Source organism: Bemisia tabaci, chromosome 4 (genome assembly GCF_918797505.1).
Source record: "Bemisia tabaci chromosome 4, PGI_BMITA_v3".
Classification (NCBI taxonomy): domain Eukaryota; kingdom Metazoa; phylum Arthropoda; class Insecta; order Hemiptera; family Aleyrodidae; genus Bemisia; species Bemisia tabaci.
The window spans coordinates 3,888,441-3,905,228 of record NC_092796.1 but is presented as its reverse complement, the minus strand read 5'-3'; the positions used below and the strand labels follow the sequence as shown (position 1 = coordinate 3,905,228).

Below are 16,788 nucleotides of genomic sequence, written 5' to 3'. Positions count from 1 at the left end.
TGTGTTACTTCATCAAATTTTTCCCCACTTATTGTTAGGTAATTGTCAGAAAAAATAATGTTGTATCAATAAAAACATCCAAAACATCAGAATTTAAATTTTTAATCTGTCTAGTGCCATTCCTAATAATTTTTTTCAACTGAAATACAATTTTACTTCTCATAAATTGTATTGAAAGCCATGAACATATTTTCCTTGTATGATTTAATATCAGCATTATTTAAACACTCTGTGCTTAATAGTTTTTTGTGCACGAAAAAAGAGCGCTGTTTCAGCGTACTTTAATGTCGGTTGAATACCTTCAAATTTCCGAGTCCCCTTTCAAAGATATCATCCCTACGATCTAACTATAGATTATTAGTTTTGTGTAAATATCTTTGAAATGTGTCTGTCCATGGAAAAAGAGATGTTAGTCACGGGTGGCAAAATTTACAGCAGATCGATTTTTCTCAAGTTTGATTTTGAGCTTTTGACGGAAAACTCTGTGATGTCCTAAACTAATGGATGAGTTGCAAACTGGTCAATTTTTTTATGTTCTGATAAAGGATGTAAGAATACATTTTGATCCAACCATTTATAGCATCATGACGCCGACGCAGAGTAACAAGGCAGATAAGAGTTTTGAATAGCTTTTGCTTGAAGCTGCGTTTTTTTATCTGGAAACTCAGGATATAGTCATAACTTCGATTAGGTTTCACATTTTTTGTTGTTTTTTTTTGCTCGTATAATACTCCTTTATAATTTAGCATTACTATCAAAGCAACAAAATTTCGATTTTTTTTTTTAAAATCCTAACTCCCTGTTCCCATGAACCTCCATTGGCCATAGTTAACTTTGGCCAAATTAAGAGGTTTCATACAATATGCCTGCTAAGATCTTCGGAGATTCAACTGATTAAAATGACCGACTGGCGAAGGTGGCATATAATGCAAATAATTTTCTTGAGCTTTCAAAATTGCCCATCTGGGCGGTTCTAAACTAGGTTTCACTTCTTACATAAAATTAGAATTTGAAATTTCGCGCAACTTTTTAAGAATCCAGAAAACCATGTGTTGCATAAAAGCAAGTGAAATTTTTTCACTCCATTACGGTTTCATGCAATGCATTTTCTTTTTTTTTTTTGCAAAGAATGTTAAATTAAACGACAGTTAAAGCTTTCTTTACACATGGGAAAAAATTCACGTAAATCATTACCAAAGATCAATTTTCAACTGAGGCTCAAGTTATGCTCCGACTGGACATTCTCGGTTTCCTTCTTGGCATCATTGAGCCAACAACGTAAACAATTTAACATAACCTAATTTTTGCAAGGTGCTACATGAGTACTCAGAAAAACTCTGCATTTACTTTATTTTACAATTTTAGTGTATGAATCAGTGACACTCTTTATTCGTCTAGGTCACACTCCGAATTTCAATATCAAGGGTTTACTGTCAATTATCGAATTCCAAAATCTTGCTTGAAGTCACAATGGGAGATGGTCATCCGACCAATCCAACTCCGAAAGGCAAGTAAACAACCAAAAAAAAAAAAAATTCTGAGACTTCTGACCTTTTTAAATGTATGAATTACAATATTTATTGAGAAAACCACAGTTATACATCCTAGGACTTGGTTTTGATGTTTAATGGCGTATACTGATTGTAGAATTTTGCTGAGGAAGCCTGTTATAAAGATAAGTGACCTACCTATCTAGTTGTATTTGCGTGCTTGGATACACCATGATTCCGGCTTAGTGCCACCAATAACTACAATTGTACAGGCAATTTCAATGAGCATCTCTATTCAAATTACAGAATACAGAATCAATGCGCAGTACGTGCGTTCATGATAGACACCGGCGATTATTTTGGTGAATTACCCGTTTGAGGCCTAGCAACTGTCACACCACTTGTTTACATCCTCAACGCTCATTGTTCCATTCACCAGCCGTTAAAGGTGCTGAGCCATTGCGGTGAACATTGAACCGCCATGACAGTCCTCGGGTAAAGAGCGTTGACAGTCATCAGAGATCCTAATTGAATTCGTACGCCCATGTGTAAAGAATTTTTTTTTTTTTTTTTTTTTTACTGAATCATTCAAGTATCATTATAAAATTTTTCTAAATTGTTGAATCTCCTTCTTTTTACAGGGTATACTCCTGGATGGAACGACCCACCACTATTTTCTTACGATTCTCAAACAGCGCATTCGAATGCTCCCCGCAAAACAAACATCCTCACTAAACGTGTTGCGTTTCCTCTACAACCCTCTGTAGGCAGTGGGAATCAGAATAAAGCAGCAATAGATCCTACGCAACCTCCTACTTTTAAGTCTAATCTTCCCCCTCCACCCTGTGGTCTTAGCACATTGCCTCTGCACCCTGATAGTACTAAAGTTGGCTCTACAGAATCAAGTGCTGATGAGCATTTTAGTAAGGAAGAGACTCTTACAAAAGTATTAAGCAATCTAGATTCAATCACCAGTGAACTGTCCTCAAACAAATCATATCTTGTGAGTATCAGAAAATGTTCATTCCATATTAATCGCTGAAGCCAAAAATGCATATCTCAAATTGCAATATTGTAAGCCCACGTTAATTGTTTTTTCTTCCTCTTTTTTATTTTTATGTTTTCTTTTTCAAAGGAAAATTAATCAACAGTTTTTATTGAAAATTTTGGTTAATTTTTTCTCTCTTATTCTAAAAAACATCATACAAAATTGTAAGGAAATATTTTCATTAATTTACCTTGAAGAAAGTAAAACCTGATCTAAGATTTCTAACAGTCGCAACTTTTGAGGTAAGCATTTTTGACATTTGGCCATCGATTTTTGGTCCTCATATTGATGCATGTAAGTTTTGAGTTATTATTATTGAGAAGGTTCCTAAAATAGATGGTGAAACTTAGACAAAAAAGAAATGTGTTTCATCCAATTAAGTAACTTAATTTTACCCCAATTCATGCAGGCTCTTAATTTTACCATTTTATGGAATTTCTAGTCACTTGGGAAAGTAAGAATTGACTACTTAAATCAAAATGGAAAAAACTAAAAATCAAAATCAAGGGGTGGGAGAATGTGTAAAATGTAAATGCATGGAATTTAGTAATAAATATTTTCGATCACATCAAGCAATGAGGTTTAAGCTGACAATTTCAATGAGTAATTTATCAGTATTAATACCACAAACAACTTGCCACTACATGTTTTACTTTTTGTTCCTACCACGGATTATAACAATGATTTTAAGCACAATATAGAAGACATGCCTAAAATTTGAATTCTACCCTGTCTTATTAATGCAGAATTCTTTCAAAACTATCTTAAATATCATCTAAAGTGGATGCAGGCATCCAGAAAATATAGGAGCGTGCTCCAGTGCTTTTTTATGCAAGCAGTCAAAGATAAGGAATTTTGGTAAAAGCAAACAAGTCTGCCCCTGCTCCGTTTTTTAAAGGTTACACAATTTAAGCATTTGATTTTGGGAGTCAAAATGAGAAAATGTGTACTCATTGGTGTTCATGTAGTAAATTGCCAAGTACATCAACTTTTGTGAGGATAACTTTCAAGGGCATTACCTTATGTGCACCGAGTCCTCCAGGGCACTGTTTTTTTTTCTTTTTATCTTTTTCTTCTTGAAAAAAACGGTTACGTTCTTTAACCCGTAGTAAGCCCTCCCATAAGAAGGTCATTTCATGTGGAATCTTACTGATTTAAGTAAAAACGATCAATTCACTGAGCTCCTGAGTGAATGACTGAAGAAAATTTTTTTTTTTTTCAGGAACATGCCGATGACATTCAAAGGAAGCTAGATTTACTCACAAAAATGTGGAATGAGGATAAACTTCCGAAAGACGTTTATCAGCGTCTTCTGAAACTCACAGAGGGTAGGTCTCCTCTCGCTTTTGTCTTAATTTACTGTAGGTTGAAAACATGGGAAGGTTAGAGTTCTTGATTTTCAGACTTCCCTTGTTTTGACCGTCCTTTAGAACGATTACATACCATAAACTGACGAAAAGAAACTGACTTCTGACTAATCTATCGAAGCAAGTGGTTAAAAATGCATCGTTAATCTGCATTGTTATGTGTTATGCATTGTTAATGTGTTATGTTTTGTCAATGTGCATTGAGAATTAGTTTCGCATTCGTTGCGTCAAAATGAACCGAAAATGTTGGTTGGGTTTCGCATGATGTAGGAGCCTCATTTTTTTATTTTTATCAATATTTGTTGTTCATATTAGTTGAGGAATTTTTGTTTCTTTGTTAAAAAAATAGTTTGGCTCAACAGAGTCTTAAGTATGGTAACAAAATAATTACTTTATCCACATTTCACAGTTATTAGTGCTCTTCTTTTTCCGGGCACCATACCTAAAATGCGCTTAATAATGAGACTTTGGTGCTGGATAAAGTCAAATGCCACATTAGAATTTTTGTAATTGATAGTCTGTGCTTCGTCACCTTATATCATTGAAAAAGCATATATGTTTTTGACTTGAGGGAAAAAAGTTGCTGTTTTTGAAAAATCTAATAACACATGGCCATTTATACTTTTTTAACTATTAATTTTTGCTCATGAATGCACATTTTATAAGCCATAATACGTAATGCGTATGGCAAAAATTGTGAATGGTTACTAAGTATAAATTAGGCTTGCTAGCCAAGATAGCCCTCAAAATTTTACCATAAATTTGGAACGTAATTCTTGGGATCTTTCAATTTTTTTTCTCTTTTTTTTTCTCCCTTACTTCACTTCAAATGAGGGGCTTGAAGGACGAGGCGCATCAGTGCAGTTTTTGAAAAAATTAAGATATTAATAGCTATGTTTATGCAAGGCTCTAAACCTAACTTCAATTGAAACCTGAGTTTGAAACCCGGGTTCAAATCACGGCATAAACAATGCGGAACTAATGAAATGTGGGTTTCCAAAATTTGTGTTTGAAATCTTAATTTACACTAAAGATTAGGTTTTCGCATTCTGCATAAATGAACTGGAGGTTAAAATTCAACTTGAAGTGCGATATCCAGGTGAGTGAACGGCAACATGGTGGATTTGTTATCGACCGTGATTTGTTATCCTTGTGAAGTTCTATTGTAAATATGATGTGCATAAACAGTGCAAAAAGAGGATAGTTTGATTTCCCGCTTAAGTTGGGTTACAGCGCCCACGTAAACCCAATGGAGGAAACTTGCATTACAAACTCGGGTTTCGTGAAACCTTGGTTTCGAGCCTTGCATAAACATAGCTAATGATTCCAAGTAAAACTAGTCTTAATGCAATTCCGTAACAAAATTGCTCCCAAATTCCAATTTTCAAGCATCAAAAAGTCAGTTTGAACTTTCTTTCTACCATAAGGATCCATGTAATTTTGGAACTTCAAACACGCATTTCTCTACATAACAAAAACTGCACTTATGCAAGTTGTCCTCCAAGCCCCTCAAATATTCCCTCCGTAGTAATCCTGCACTTACAACTAGAGCCCCATCTCCCCCTCAGTTCCTACTCTACAGCCAGTCTCAGGCAACTGGTGCTCTAGACCATCAAACTCTGGTTACCTTGGAGGGAATCGAAGCTGGGACCCCTATATCATAGATCTAGCACTACAATCACTACATCACAGGTGGTCGACAAGAAATCAATTTTTTCTTTTCATTTTATTTGGTTAGGAAAGTCCCCAATCCTAGGCTCCAAATTGAAAAGTAATAAAAATTTAACTTTTTTCAGCCTTACTCTCCAAAGATTCCAAAAATGCTGATCACCTACAAGTTGGCCTAATGGTGGATCATGCTTCCTTGTGCAGTTCGTGGATCTCTGCAATCCGCCTTTTGATACGTCTGCGATCTAATGAGGAACTTTGATGTTATATCTGGTAATCATTCTTGCTACAGCTTTCAGTTTTGTTGTTTTAAATCTCATCGTGTCTTTCACCATCCAATTTTATCTTTTGTTCAATTATTACGATTTATATGTTTTGTTTTTGTATTTTACAATTGTTGCAAATATTCTCAAGTTTCTCATCTTATTCTCAAAAGGAAGGGAATGACATAAGGAGCTTCTTAATATTTTTAGAACCATTTGATGGAGATTTTCTTATTTTATTTTGCTATCTCTTATATTTTTTTAACTTGCTGATACTAATATTTTCAAAATCTGCAATACATGTGGCAATGCTGAAATGTGTTCGTAAGTAAGTAGATCATAAGTCACCAATTCCAAGCATATGAGTCAGCCTTCTGTCCTTCAAACTATTGGGAAAACTTGAAATCTTTATCAATTTGTGTATATGACAGGAACATTTGAGTATCTTCATAGGGAGAGTATGGCCGCCTGTGACGCATTTTTATACACTCGTTGCGAAAAATCTGTGGATAAGGTGCTTTCATGGCTGTGAATAAATAAATAAGATGACAGAAGAGTATTAATGAATAATCATGAAAACTTATGATGTAAGAGCTTTATGATAACCTGAAACTCCTAGATCACTCATAAAGTGGAACATTTTTCCTGTACTAAAAAGACTCAAATTGCCATACCTCCCTATACATGTACTCACAGAGGAAGTATCGGACTCATGTGGGTATCAGCTGACCAGAAAAAGGGATGAATTTCATTAATTGAGACTGACGTGCTAGAGTTTTTCACTTGAAGCACTCTCTTCCTCATAGTCAAGAAACATTAGACTAAGTATTCCACATTATTAAGAGCTAAATTTTCGGCTCACTATACTGCAAATATGGTCTAAAATTGGTTCCAGTCTACAACGGATGAAAACTATGTATTTTTGAAAATTAAGGATATTATGGGAAGAGTGAGGGGAAAAGTATCATCAAGAAAATAAATTTATTCCTAAGATAAGCTGAAAGACTCGATTTCTCAACAGCAAAAAAATTTCTGAAGTACAACAGTAGAAGAGAATAGTTTGAAAATTTGAAGGACAACGGCTTTAAAAGAGTCTTTTTTGTTTTGAGTTGAAAGTGCAAAATAAATTAAAAACAAGTAAATTTTACTGATAAAAAGCCTCAAAATGTCAAGCTATCGTGATTAATTCCAACGAGGCCGTCTTGAAGTTACTTAAGAAGCGTGCACAAAGTATGCTTCAGTGATTTTTATAGGAATGATACTGATTCCCTTCAAAATTATTATGAAGGGTTGTTTAGATTCACAGGCCTACTGCGATATCTGTTTGAGTCAGAAATGCAATCAAATATCTCAAAAAATTTACAATCTCGGTATTTATCTCATAAATTCATCCTTTGAGTAACTCAAGTTTATGAATCATCAACATCCTCTTTGGATAAAGCTCTGCAACATCCTCGGTGTTTCCAAGCAATTTCCATCCACTCCAGTAATTCCTGTCATAATATCATTACTTCTTGTAGTTATCAAGGGGGTAGTGTTCACCGTACTTCTTCAAATGATCTGCTAAGTAAGCTGACTGCTCCCTAAAGACAGCAAAGTAAAATAATAACAAATTAGTAAATTATTTTCTAAGCAATGTTAAACCATCGAAATATGAATATCAAAGATTTTGATATCATATTAGGACGAAACACAGAATATTTAGCATATTTCAGATTAGCTGTGCAGTTACATTGAAAGCCTGCAAGTTTACTCAACTTCTATTAGAAATGAAGAACGTTTATATATTTTTTATCCCTAGAAAAGTAACTCTAGGCTCCTTCTTGAAGGTTGTGTGAGGAGAAATGACTGCATTCATTTTTCTCATTTCTTTCAAAATTCCTCCTTTTATATCAATTTTGAATTCTCGAAAGAAAAATTAGTATAATATTCATTTTTTGATTTTTAAGTTTACTTGTAAATTATGTGATACTGAAATCTTGAAAATGAAATTAAAGAAGCGATTTTTCTCGTTACAAAAACGGCACATTTTAAATTTTCTTTCTCTTTTGTTTTAAAATATTTTTTTTTTCAATTGCTGGTGCTGTATGGTTTGACATTATCAAATGGGTAAAGAAAGCCCAGGATACCACTGGATTGCAGAGTTGTGAAATCAATATTTTTTCTTGTCATGTGGCCTCAATCAATGATGGCCTCTTGTAATGTACAAAAAAAGATCTGTGCGAAAACTTCAGATACACTTTTTTCCCCGCTCACTTGCGCAAATTTTGAAAAGAACTAGAAACGCTTGAGGAATTTGTTTTATTCCTTTCCTCTTGAATATTACGCTCCCATCCCAGTAAGCTTAAGCATTTGCATTGTAAGATTTATAAACACACAAGATGGATACATACATGAGGTGATCGGGCATTTCGTAATATACGTCTGTGAATAGCTCAGAGATCTCAGGTTTTAGCTTTTTCTCCGCCTCAGCAACTGCTTTCAAAACCTATGAAAAGAAAGAGGTTTATTAAATCATACGAGGTAAAGAAATGGTGCTGGGTCCACACCATTTCACGGGGAAAACAAAGCCAAGAAGCCCCAAAAATTATAATTAGAGTAAAAAATAAATTGTTTAACTCCAATGAGTACCGGTACAAAACTGAGGGGGAAGAGTGCTCAGCTCAGGCAGTTTGCTTTGGAATATGAGGTTGGGGTCATGCTGAGAGATCTATACTGGTTTTGGTCTTTAGGACCTCATCAGTAGATCTCACTCGTGAGTGAACCCAACTTAGCATCCTGCAAAATCAAAGACGGCATAAAAACGCTGTCATGAAACAAATCTTTAAAACAAATCTTGGAAGTATGATTTAAATAATCATAGTCATCATCTTATTTACGAAATTTACAACTTATTTGAAAGTTCACTTTGGATTTTCATGATTCTCTAATTTTTTTTTTCAGTTTCAGAATTTTAGATTGATGCCTCTTCTTACATCTGCCTTTATTTGCTTTGCCAAAAGCTTTTCCTTCTCTTCATTCCACCAGTTTGAATGTTCCATGAACAGTCTCAAACGAGTGATGGGATTGTATGACTTGTCCCAGTCTTCAACTTCCTCCTTAGACCTGTAAGCACTGCTATCATCTGATGTACTGTGGTGGCCGACCCTAAAACGAGCGAAGAATAGTTTCATTTTATTTCAAAATGAGTAAAATTGTAATTGATTCATTCAAGAGCTCTTTTAAACATGAAACCTTTTCTACATACCCAAGTAGCGATGACCGCAATAAATTGTGATTTGATCCGTGAATTATTTTCATTACATTTAGTAGACAAATATTTCTTTCAATATTGTCAGAAACATGAATTATACTGTTGCAATTTATATTGCAAGCAAATCGCTCGCTGTTAACAGGGCTATTTCATTAATGCTGATTTTGATGTATCATTTGGAAAATATTCCAATAGATTGAAATGAAATCGCTATCGATTGGTGATTTAATCGAAAGGAATAAATAGCAATTGAATGGTAAATACATCAATAGAAATAAATTGCAATCAAATGGTGATTATAATGATGGGAATATTTTTTACTTTTATTGTGATAAAATCTAATGAGTTTGTTCTAACACCAATAAGATTCTGACGATAAATTCACATTCATTTCAATAAAATCAACTTTGCCCGTGAACAATACTTTTTGAGTACCAGACGTCAAAATTGTTGTCCCTCAAAAAGCCAGAAAAAAAGGAGTACCTGTAAGTCATAGCCTCAATGACCACTCCAATATTGTTACTCATACAGTAATCTCGAGCATACTTTGTGGCATTTCTTACTGCAAAAATATCATTTCCATCCACTCGAACAGCTGCAAGACCATACCCTACTGCTCTTCCTGCGATTGCGTCTCCTCTATATTGTTCCCGACTTGGGGTGGAGATTGCATAGCCATTGTTTCTACTGCAAAATAAAATTTGAAGACTGTAAACTTTTGCATATCTTCCGAATATTTTAACATCAGAAATGAATGAGGTTATTGCCCTGCACTGTGAAGTATAAATTCATCATAGATGGAATAGTTGATTTTTCAAGGAAAAATGGGAGGAATTTGGTAAAGAAGATGAATAGAATGTCAGAATAGGATCAATGACGTAATGGAAAGATAATATTCAATAAGGCAAGAAGCGCATTGAAATAGATCAATCAGAGTGCATGAGTGCTCTACAACTTAATTTTAAAGGTTTCCATTTCAACATTACTTTTCAGAGCAATGATAAGAGCAAACATTTTTAGTGGAGGAATTTTCTTCTTTTTATAAGGCTTTGTCATCTTTCCTCTGGTGTATTGAGGTTCCTTTACGAATTTCAATGGTACTTTCGAATAAAAAATTCTCATCAATTTTTCTGTGCTTCAAAGCTTTTTTTATAAGTTTACAAAATAAATTACCAGAAAAGTATAACAGGACACTGCAAAGTTGCCGCAAAATTGAAAGCAGCATGAGTGTCTCCTTCACTTGCAGCTCCCTCACCGAAGTAGGCGATGACACAGCGACCATTTTTAGCTAGTTTGAAGGCATATGCAGACCCAACAGCTGTTGGAACGGATTTTTGATCAGTACGACTCTTTTTAAAATTAATAGAAAAAGTATTTTGGTAAGGTCTAATTCTAAAACATCAGTATCCTACCATTTCTTCTTTTTTTAGTCTCTAGCCAATTTCTGCAAAATAATCGCACTTTCAAAATGCAGATCTATTCAAGATGAATCGATCCAAATCAGATAGTCTGCTTTTTTTAGAGGAAATCATGCCATGTATTATGTCATGAAATCACTAAATGGATATTTATTTTTATACTTGATCAATATAATGCTCTTTAGAGAAGTTTTCAAAATTTTAATTGGAAAATGGAAATTACTACAGAATGAAACTAGATTTAATTTATCTTCGAGAGAACGATAAAAAGCGTTTTTCAATTTGTGATGGTGCTAACTTCTGGCCACATTTTATCTCAATGTGCAAAAACCAACAATTTTCATTTTTGAAATATCCCATGACTTTTCATTCATTAATTTTATTATTATTTTTATAAAATTAGACAATGAATTTTGAAACATCACAATTTGTACCTGTGTTTTAGTTTCACAGTTTAGATACATTCTGAGCCTAGGAATGGTTCTGTCTTGCTAGATTTTTCATTGGTATTCTTCAAAAAATTTTGTGTATTATATTTTTTTTCCAATAGAATTTCTAATGCTCCGATGCTGAGAAAAAAATGTGTCTGTATTCGACACTATACTATCCGACGGGCTCTCAGGACGAGTTCATTATATGCCTTTTGCTATGGATCGTTATTTCAAAATTTGCATGAAATTATTCTCTAGGGTTTCCATTTCATTGTTTCAATTACTGGCAAAAGCAGGGTGAATGCTCCCCTGAATTGCCACATTTCTGTTCTTTAATTCGTTTTGATTTGTTCAAAATGTCTGTCTCAAGTTATAGGCTCCTCAACTGCAGTATAAGCCATAAAACTCTCAAATAAAAATAAATAAATAAAAAAAAAAATATAATAACCTTACCTTGAGGAACTTGTGTAGCTAAAGGAGAAGAAAGTGTAATGAAATTCAGTTTTCGTGACCCGTAATGAACCGGCATTTGTCTGCCTCGACCCAAATCCTCATCATTGCTGTAACATTGATTTATAAAATCACTGAGAGTGAATCCTCGCCACATTAAAACACCTATAAAAATACATAATATCTTTGTTAAAAAATTTGTAATTCAAATGCAAGACCATTTTACAGCATATTTTAGGGCATTCTCGTTGGTAAACTAAATCAGAAACACTATTAATTTGGAGCTCCTTGATTGGAGCTCCAAACTGGAATGCATGTAAGGTATCTCTCAGGGTATTTAAACATGATCAAGGGGGGGGAAAACATTGAGCGTCATTCAAATTTAAGGAATATCTTCTCTCTCTGCGAGAAAGGTGAGAAAATAAAAACACCATTAAGTGATCATCACTAATATAAATGAGGTCCATCTGTATATCAAAGCTTATTAGTTATCTAGGCTTGACCTATAAACTTACCCGCTTCTCGGTATTGGCCATAAACCAAGTCGGTGCTCTCCAGGGCAGAAGCACTTCCTACTGCTACTCCTTCCTCCCCAAAACTTGTCATGTAAAAAGAGATGCGCCCTTGACGCTGAGCTTGGTACAGTATTCCATCCAATATGTTTTGTCGCATCATCGCTTCATACATTTTTACGGTTGTCTCCTCATCTACCTGAGTCAGAAATTAAGCGCAGCAAGTTATTAAGACTCTCAAGGTGAATTCATTTTTAACCACATTCTCGGGGGATTAAAAAATCAATTCAAAGATTGCTCAATTTATTTCCATCTAAATTTATACCTACTCAATAGGGTTGTCATTGGGAAAGACATCCTATTTACAAAGGAAATAATTTAAACCACCTATCTCGTTAAGGGTTCCAAATACTTGCTGAAATGCAACCTAAATCTTTCTGTTGGTATGAAAAAGAATGATACCTTGTGTTTATTCTTCAGGATATTAAAGAACATCCTGCAGCAATTGAGTAAATGCAAAAAATGTGCATCTCAACTGCAACGTCTAAAAATCTCCAATTATGCTTTATTCTCTTTGAGGAATTCTTATCAGAATTTTTCTTTGAAATTTTGTGCGATTCTTTTAGTATGCGTAAAGAAAATGCACTAAAGATCACAATTTAAACTGTTTTTCTTTGAAAAATTGAGCGTGAATGGAGTCTTTACAACGTCCCTATCAGAGGTTCGCATTTTTCAACTTTAGCCATCAAATTTTGTTTCAAGTACATACTCAAATTTCTCTTTTTCTAAGAAAATTTATGAAATTTGCTCTTCTGAAATATTATTGTCACACACTAAAGTCTCTATCCCTGTCAGCAGTTATTGTATTTTAAGGAGTCAATACTGCTTCTTTTTAATTTCAGTATTTTTTTAAAAGTTTTGTCGGCATAAATGAAAATCCATTTTTTGGATGGAGGTCTAATCTTAAAAGTCAAGTTCCAGAACAGGAGTTTTAACAAAATCAATGCTAATTACTTACGTCTATTCGCTGATCTGAATCGGTCAACCGCCCATCAGAACCAAGGACTTGGTAAATTGGAATTTTCGCCACATCTCTCTCCGTTGTCACTTGCAATTTTGATGTGAAATCCACTGGAAACACTGGAGCAGACGAGTTCCTGGAGTCATTTTGTGTCTCCAAATTGAGCTGCAATTAAAATCATTATCAGTCGTTTTCCAAAAGAGTCGGAGGTCGAGATAGCACTGTGCTATCGGATATTGCACGTTAATCCGGGAAATATACACACAATAGCTTTCGACCAAACGGGGAAAGATTATATTAACATAATTTCAGTTCGCCTTCAAGTTTCAGTGTAGGCAACAAGAGCTACCCCGTGGTCGAATAGTGATGTCATCGTGAAAAAGCACGCTTACTCGGGACACACACTGATAACAGAGCTTATTACCAAACAGGAAGAGGTTTACTTCAACGCCATGTCGATTTGCCTTCTATTTTTAGTGTAGGCAACACAAGCTCCCACGTGTTCGAATAGTCGTATCATCCCCTAACGGTAGTCACCCGAAATTCCAGTACGTACATTTCCTCAATTATTGAAGTGATCAATCATAAAAATATCCAATCACTAGGACGTTATAAAAATTGCACAATCTTAGCAGCATTCCAAGCGTCGTATGCCATTTTACCGAAAAAGTCCTCTATTAGGTACCAGGGTTTAATATCGACGGTAAAGCTCCCGAACAACGTAGGTTGCGGTGTTTTAAAATTCCCGGTCCCAAATTTTATTTTTTTGAAGGAGATCAGATCAACACAATTTTTTGAAGTCTTCACAGAATCTTTTCCCATAGGTACCTCAGTAAAATCACGGAAATCTTAAAGAATTGAATGTCGTCGAGTAGTTTTCCATACCCGCCTGATGCATGACAGGCAGTCTGCAATGTGGCAAACCGAGATATGTACCTACCTGTGTGGTTTCAGAGTTCCACTGTCCATATGCTGTTTTTCCTCACAAAATTGTATATTACAGACAGACTATGGATCTATCCGGATCCTTTCCAAAATATGGAAAAAGTGCGGAAAAAATATGGAAAATATTCGGGAAAGAAGAGAGAAAATAATATTATTAGGAAAGCGCATAGAACTGCAAAAAGAACATTTATTTGAGACTAAATGTAAAGCGTTCGCATTTATTGGAGCCAGGCACTTTCAGCGGGAATAGATTTAAAAAAAAAATTCAGGAAAGATATAACTCAAAATTCCCTATTTGTCTCTACCCAAGTAGCAATGGCTCTTAAAAAAAATTCTACAAAAAGTTGTCAAAAAAAAAAATGTACTTAAAAAACTTGTAAATTTTCAGAGTCCGTAAACTTTGAGTAAAAAACTTTTAAAATACTCGTTCTAGGAAACCATTTTGAGGAATTCTTTAAATAAAAAAAATAGTGTTATTTTAATTGAAAGAAAACGTAAAATACCGTGAAAAATAACAAACTTTATCCTCAATTTTTATAGGCTGCAAATTTTCCTTTTATACTTTTGTGTTCACCATTTGTTTTTCCTCGTTTTTGATCGCGGGACAATTATAAATAGAATACGCAAATTTTACTTAAAATTTAGGTACGCAAAAAAATTTACTCAAAATTTTTCTTCAATTTTATGTAAAAAAATCCCCAAAAAAGGTTTCCTGATATGAATATTTCAGAGTTTTTTTACGTAATTTTCAAGTGGGTTTGAAGTAAATGTTAAGTTCTCTTAAAATTTACGCGTTTCTTACAACTTTCCTCAACAGCCACTGCTACTAAGGATTTTTTTTTCTCCCTCCCCCTCCCTCCATGTCCGGCTACCCCTTCAGATTTCTGTTCCCGTGCGCTCTCCCGCTGTTTTCTAACACCTTCAAAGAGAGCAACGCTCACACGTTTTGCGTCGATTTTAAAATCGTAACCTGAGGCAGTAAGTAATCGTATCCGTGTTTATTACTGATAACTGTCGAGTAGATAACGTCAAACGTTGCCTTCGGCTGTAGATAAACGTGGAAGGGAGTCAGCTGATAAGTTACAGGCATCCTCGGACCCACAATGCAACTACGGTAAGTGAATTCCCTGAATAAATTACTTCCTCCGTCGAATCAGCCACTCGCTCGAACTTTTTTTGAATTCAGAATGTGCGGAAAGTGTGGGGAAAAGCACCGTCATACGGCGGGAAACCGAAGGTTGAAATAAGTGCCCTCGTACTTACTTGGGTTGAAGAGCTGGCGCAGCTGGATTGGAAACATCGCACGGCGGTGCCGACGGCTCTCAAATTTCTCAAAATCAATTTGGAATGCATGAGGGTTTTTTCGCGTTAACTGCGGGTTCGGAAAGGAAAATTCATTTAGCGCGGCACCAGCACTCACACCACAGGAAACGGATACGCACACTCTGGAGGCGCTTCGCTAGTGGCTCCTCCCCGCCCCCCCACCCGCGGAGGGGAGCCTCACCCCCTCCGATTGTTTCTGCGCAAGTCATTGCTCTGCCGCACAGTGGGCAAGTTTCATTTCTTAAAATTCAGGTACCTCATGAGTACTCGCGAGTATCTGTGGGTGCAAGTTCCATGCAGCTTCCAAATTTTTTTAGTGGCTCCTATGTTGCCGTCCTGAGGAAAAACGCCGCATGAGCCTTCAAACGTTGCCAAATTTTCTTCGATAAAAACTGAATTTATCGGGAAAATTGTGAATAGGTATTTTTTCAAAAAATTTCAGACGATTTCGTACGCACTCTGATCTAAAATAACTGAAAATTTCAGAGAAAAATGTGCATGAATGTCGTCAAAAATACATGTTTTATCAAGGGAAATTTGGCAACTTTCGAATGTTCATACGGCGTTTTTCCTCAGCACGGCAGTATAGCTCTCTACCTTTTTTCGGTACGGAGTTTTTCACTTTTCTTTATGTCATCAATTTTTTTTTTTCATTTTTACATCACTCATCTATTTAAGTATTTTGTGAATACTTTTTTCATCGTCTTTTTTTTATTTTTTCATAATTTTTTTCATTCTTTTTCTGCGAATCTTATGAAATTCCCATTTGTTTTTCTACTTTACTTCTTTTGCTTATTTTATTTGTTACTTGAGTTTTATTGTTTTAGTTTTCCATTTACTGGGTTTTCTTTCACCTTTTCATAACTTTCTGTTAATTCTATTTTTAATTTTTTCCCCACGTTTTTATTATTTTAAATTGTTACTTTATTTCTTTCCTATTCCACGCATTTTATCCTCTGACGTTTCCAGTTTCCCCGAAACTCTTTCCTGCGGCGTATCATTCGAAAACCTCTTGTCACAAGTACAATGCAGGTGAAAAAAAATATAAAAAAATCACAATTTCACCGGGCGGGCCACAAAGAGCTTTAAAAATTAGTGATTGGTCCAAAGATTTTGTGTCGGTCGGTGCGTCACATATAGTATGCTATTGGTCCCTCAACAGTGCGACGTGACCAAAGGAAAATAGTAAGTACGAAATAAATTCAATCGCAAAAATCCAATGACAGGACGCCCACTGTGCGTCTAGAAACAAGTCATCTCTTCTGCAGCGCTGTCAAATTGCGACCGCCTTTTAAAACGACGGATTCCTCATCCTTCGCCCTCGGGCCGAGAAAATATCATTACCTGAAAATTTGCGTTGGGTACTCCTTTAGTATCTCTCCTTATTCCATGCGAGTACCTAACGGAAATGCATCGTTGAGGCTCGCCACTTGTGGGGAATTTCGAATATTTTTGGGAAATCCTCCACGGCACCGCAACCCTGTTGCATGGCGGTGACCTCTACCGACGTTGCCGCCATGAGGAGAAACCGCATAGGTACGATAATGCGAAACTGTGGGAAAATGCATGTCTCGCTTCGCAACGTCGCAAATCTCCTGA

General features: G+C 35.4%; 3 protein-coding genes across 3 annotated transcripts in view; 1 reads left to right on the top strand and 2 right to left on the bottom strand.

Moving 5' to 3' along the window:
* The window catches only part of HemK2 (HemK methyltransferase 2), a gene marked incomplete in the record, with an annotated part of 278,137 nt that overhangs the window by 226,297 nt on the left and 35,052 nt on the right, over window positions 1–16,788 (bottom strand).
* On the top strand, window positions 1,285–7,857 carry LOC109031227 (steroid receptor RNA activator 1). Its single transcript, XM_019042631.2, has 4 exons — window positions 1,285–1,507; window positions 2,132–2,493; window positions 3,761–3,866; window positions 5,702–7,857. Exons 1-4 carry the CDS (start codon window positions 1,471–1,473, stop codon window positions 5,833–5,835), a joined length of 639 nt encoding a protein of 212 aa, XP_018898176.2. The 5' UTR covers window positions 1,285–1,470; the 3' UTR covers window positions 5,836–7,857.
* BckdhA (Branched chain keto acid dehydrogenase E1 subunit alpha) lies at window positions 6,801–15,337 on the bottom strand. Its single transcript, XM_019042630.2, has 9 exons — window positions 15,130–15,337; window positions 12,919–13,086; window positions 11,904–12,099; window positions 11,392–11,553; window positions 10,263–10,407; window positions 9,573–9,776; window positions 8,812–8,983; window positions 8,230–8,324; window positions 6,801–7,419 (listed from the first exon to the last, which is right to left on the bottom strand). Exons 1-9 carry the CDS (start codon window positions 15,217–15,219, stop codon window positions 7,344–7,346), a joined length of 1,308 nt encoding a protein of 435 aa, XP_018898175.2. The 5' UTR covers window positions 15,220–15,337; the 3' UTR covers window positions 6,801–7,343.

What these genes read in the sequence shown, in the direction of transcription:
- BckdhA (XM_019042630.2), bottom strand. Translation starts at nt 15,219, where the DNA reads ATGCATTCCAAATTGATTTTGAGAAATTTGAGAGCCGTCGGCACCGCC. An exon ending in GCGCCAGCTCTTCAACCCAA is followed by an intron (nt 13,087 to 15,129) that starts GTAAGTACGAGG and finishes TTTTAATTGCAG; the next exon opens with CTCAATTTGGAGACACAAAA. An exon ending in CAAAGCAAATAAAGGCAGAT is followed by an intron (nt 8,325 to 8,811) that starts GTAAGAAGAGGC and finishes TTCTTTTCATAG; the next exon opens with GTTTTGAAAGCAGTTGCTGA.
- LOC109031227 (XM_019042631.2), top strand. Translation starts at nt 1,471, where the DNA reads ATGGGAGATGGTCATCCGACCAATCCAACTCCGAAAG. An exon ending in GACCAATCCAACTCCGAAAG is followed by an intron (nt 1,508 to 2,131) that starts GCAAGTAAACAA and finishes TTCTTTTTACAG; the next exon opens with GGTATACTCCTGGATGGAAC. An exon ending in CCTCAAACAAATCATATCTT is followed by an intron (nt 2,494 to 3,760) that starts GTGAGTATCAGA and finishes TTTTTTTTTCAG; the next exon opens with GAACATGCCGATGACATTCA.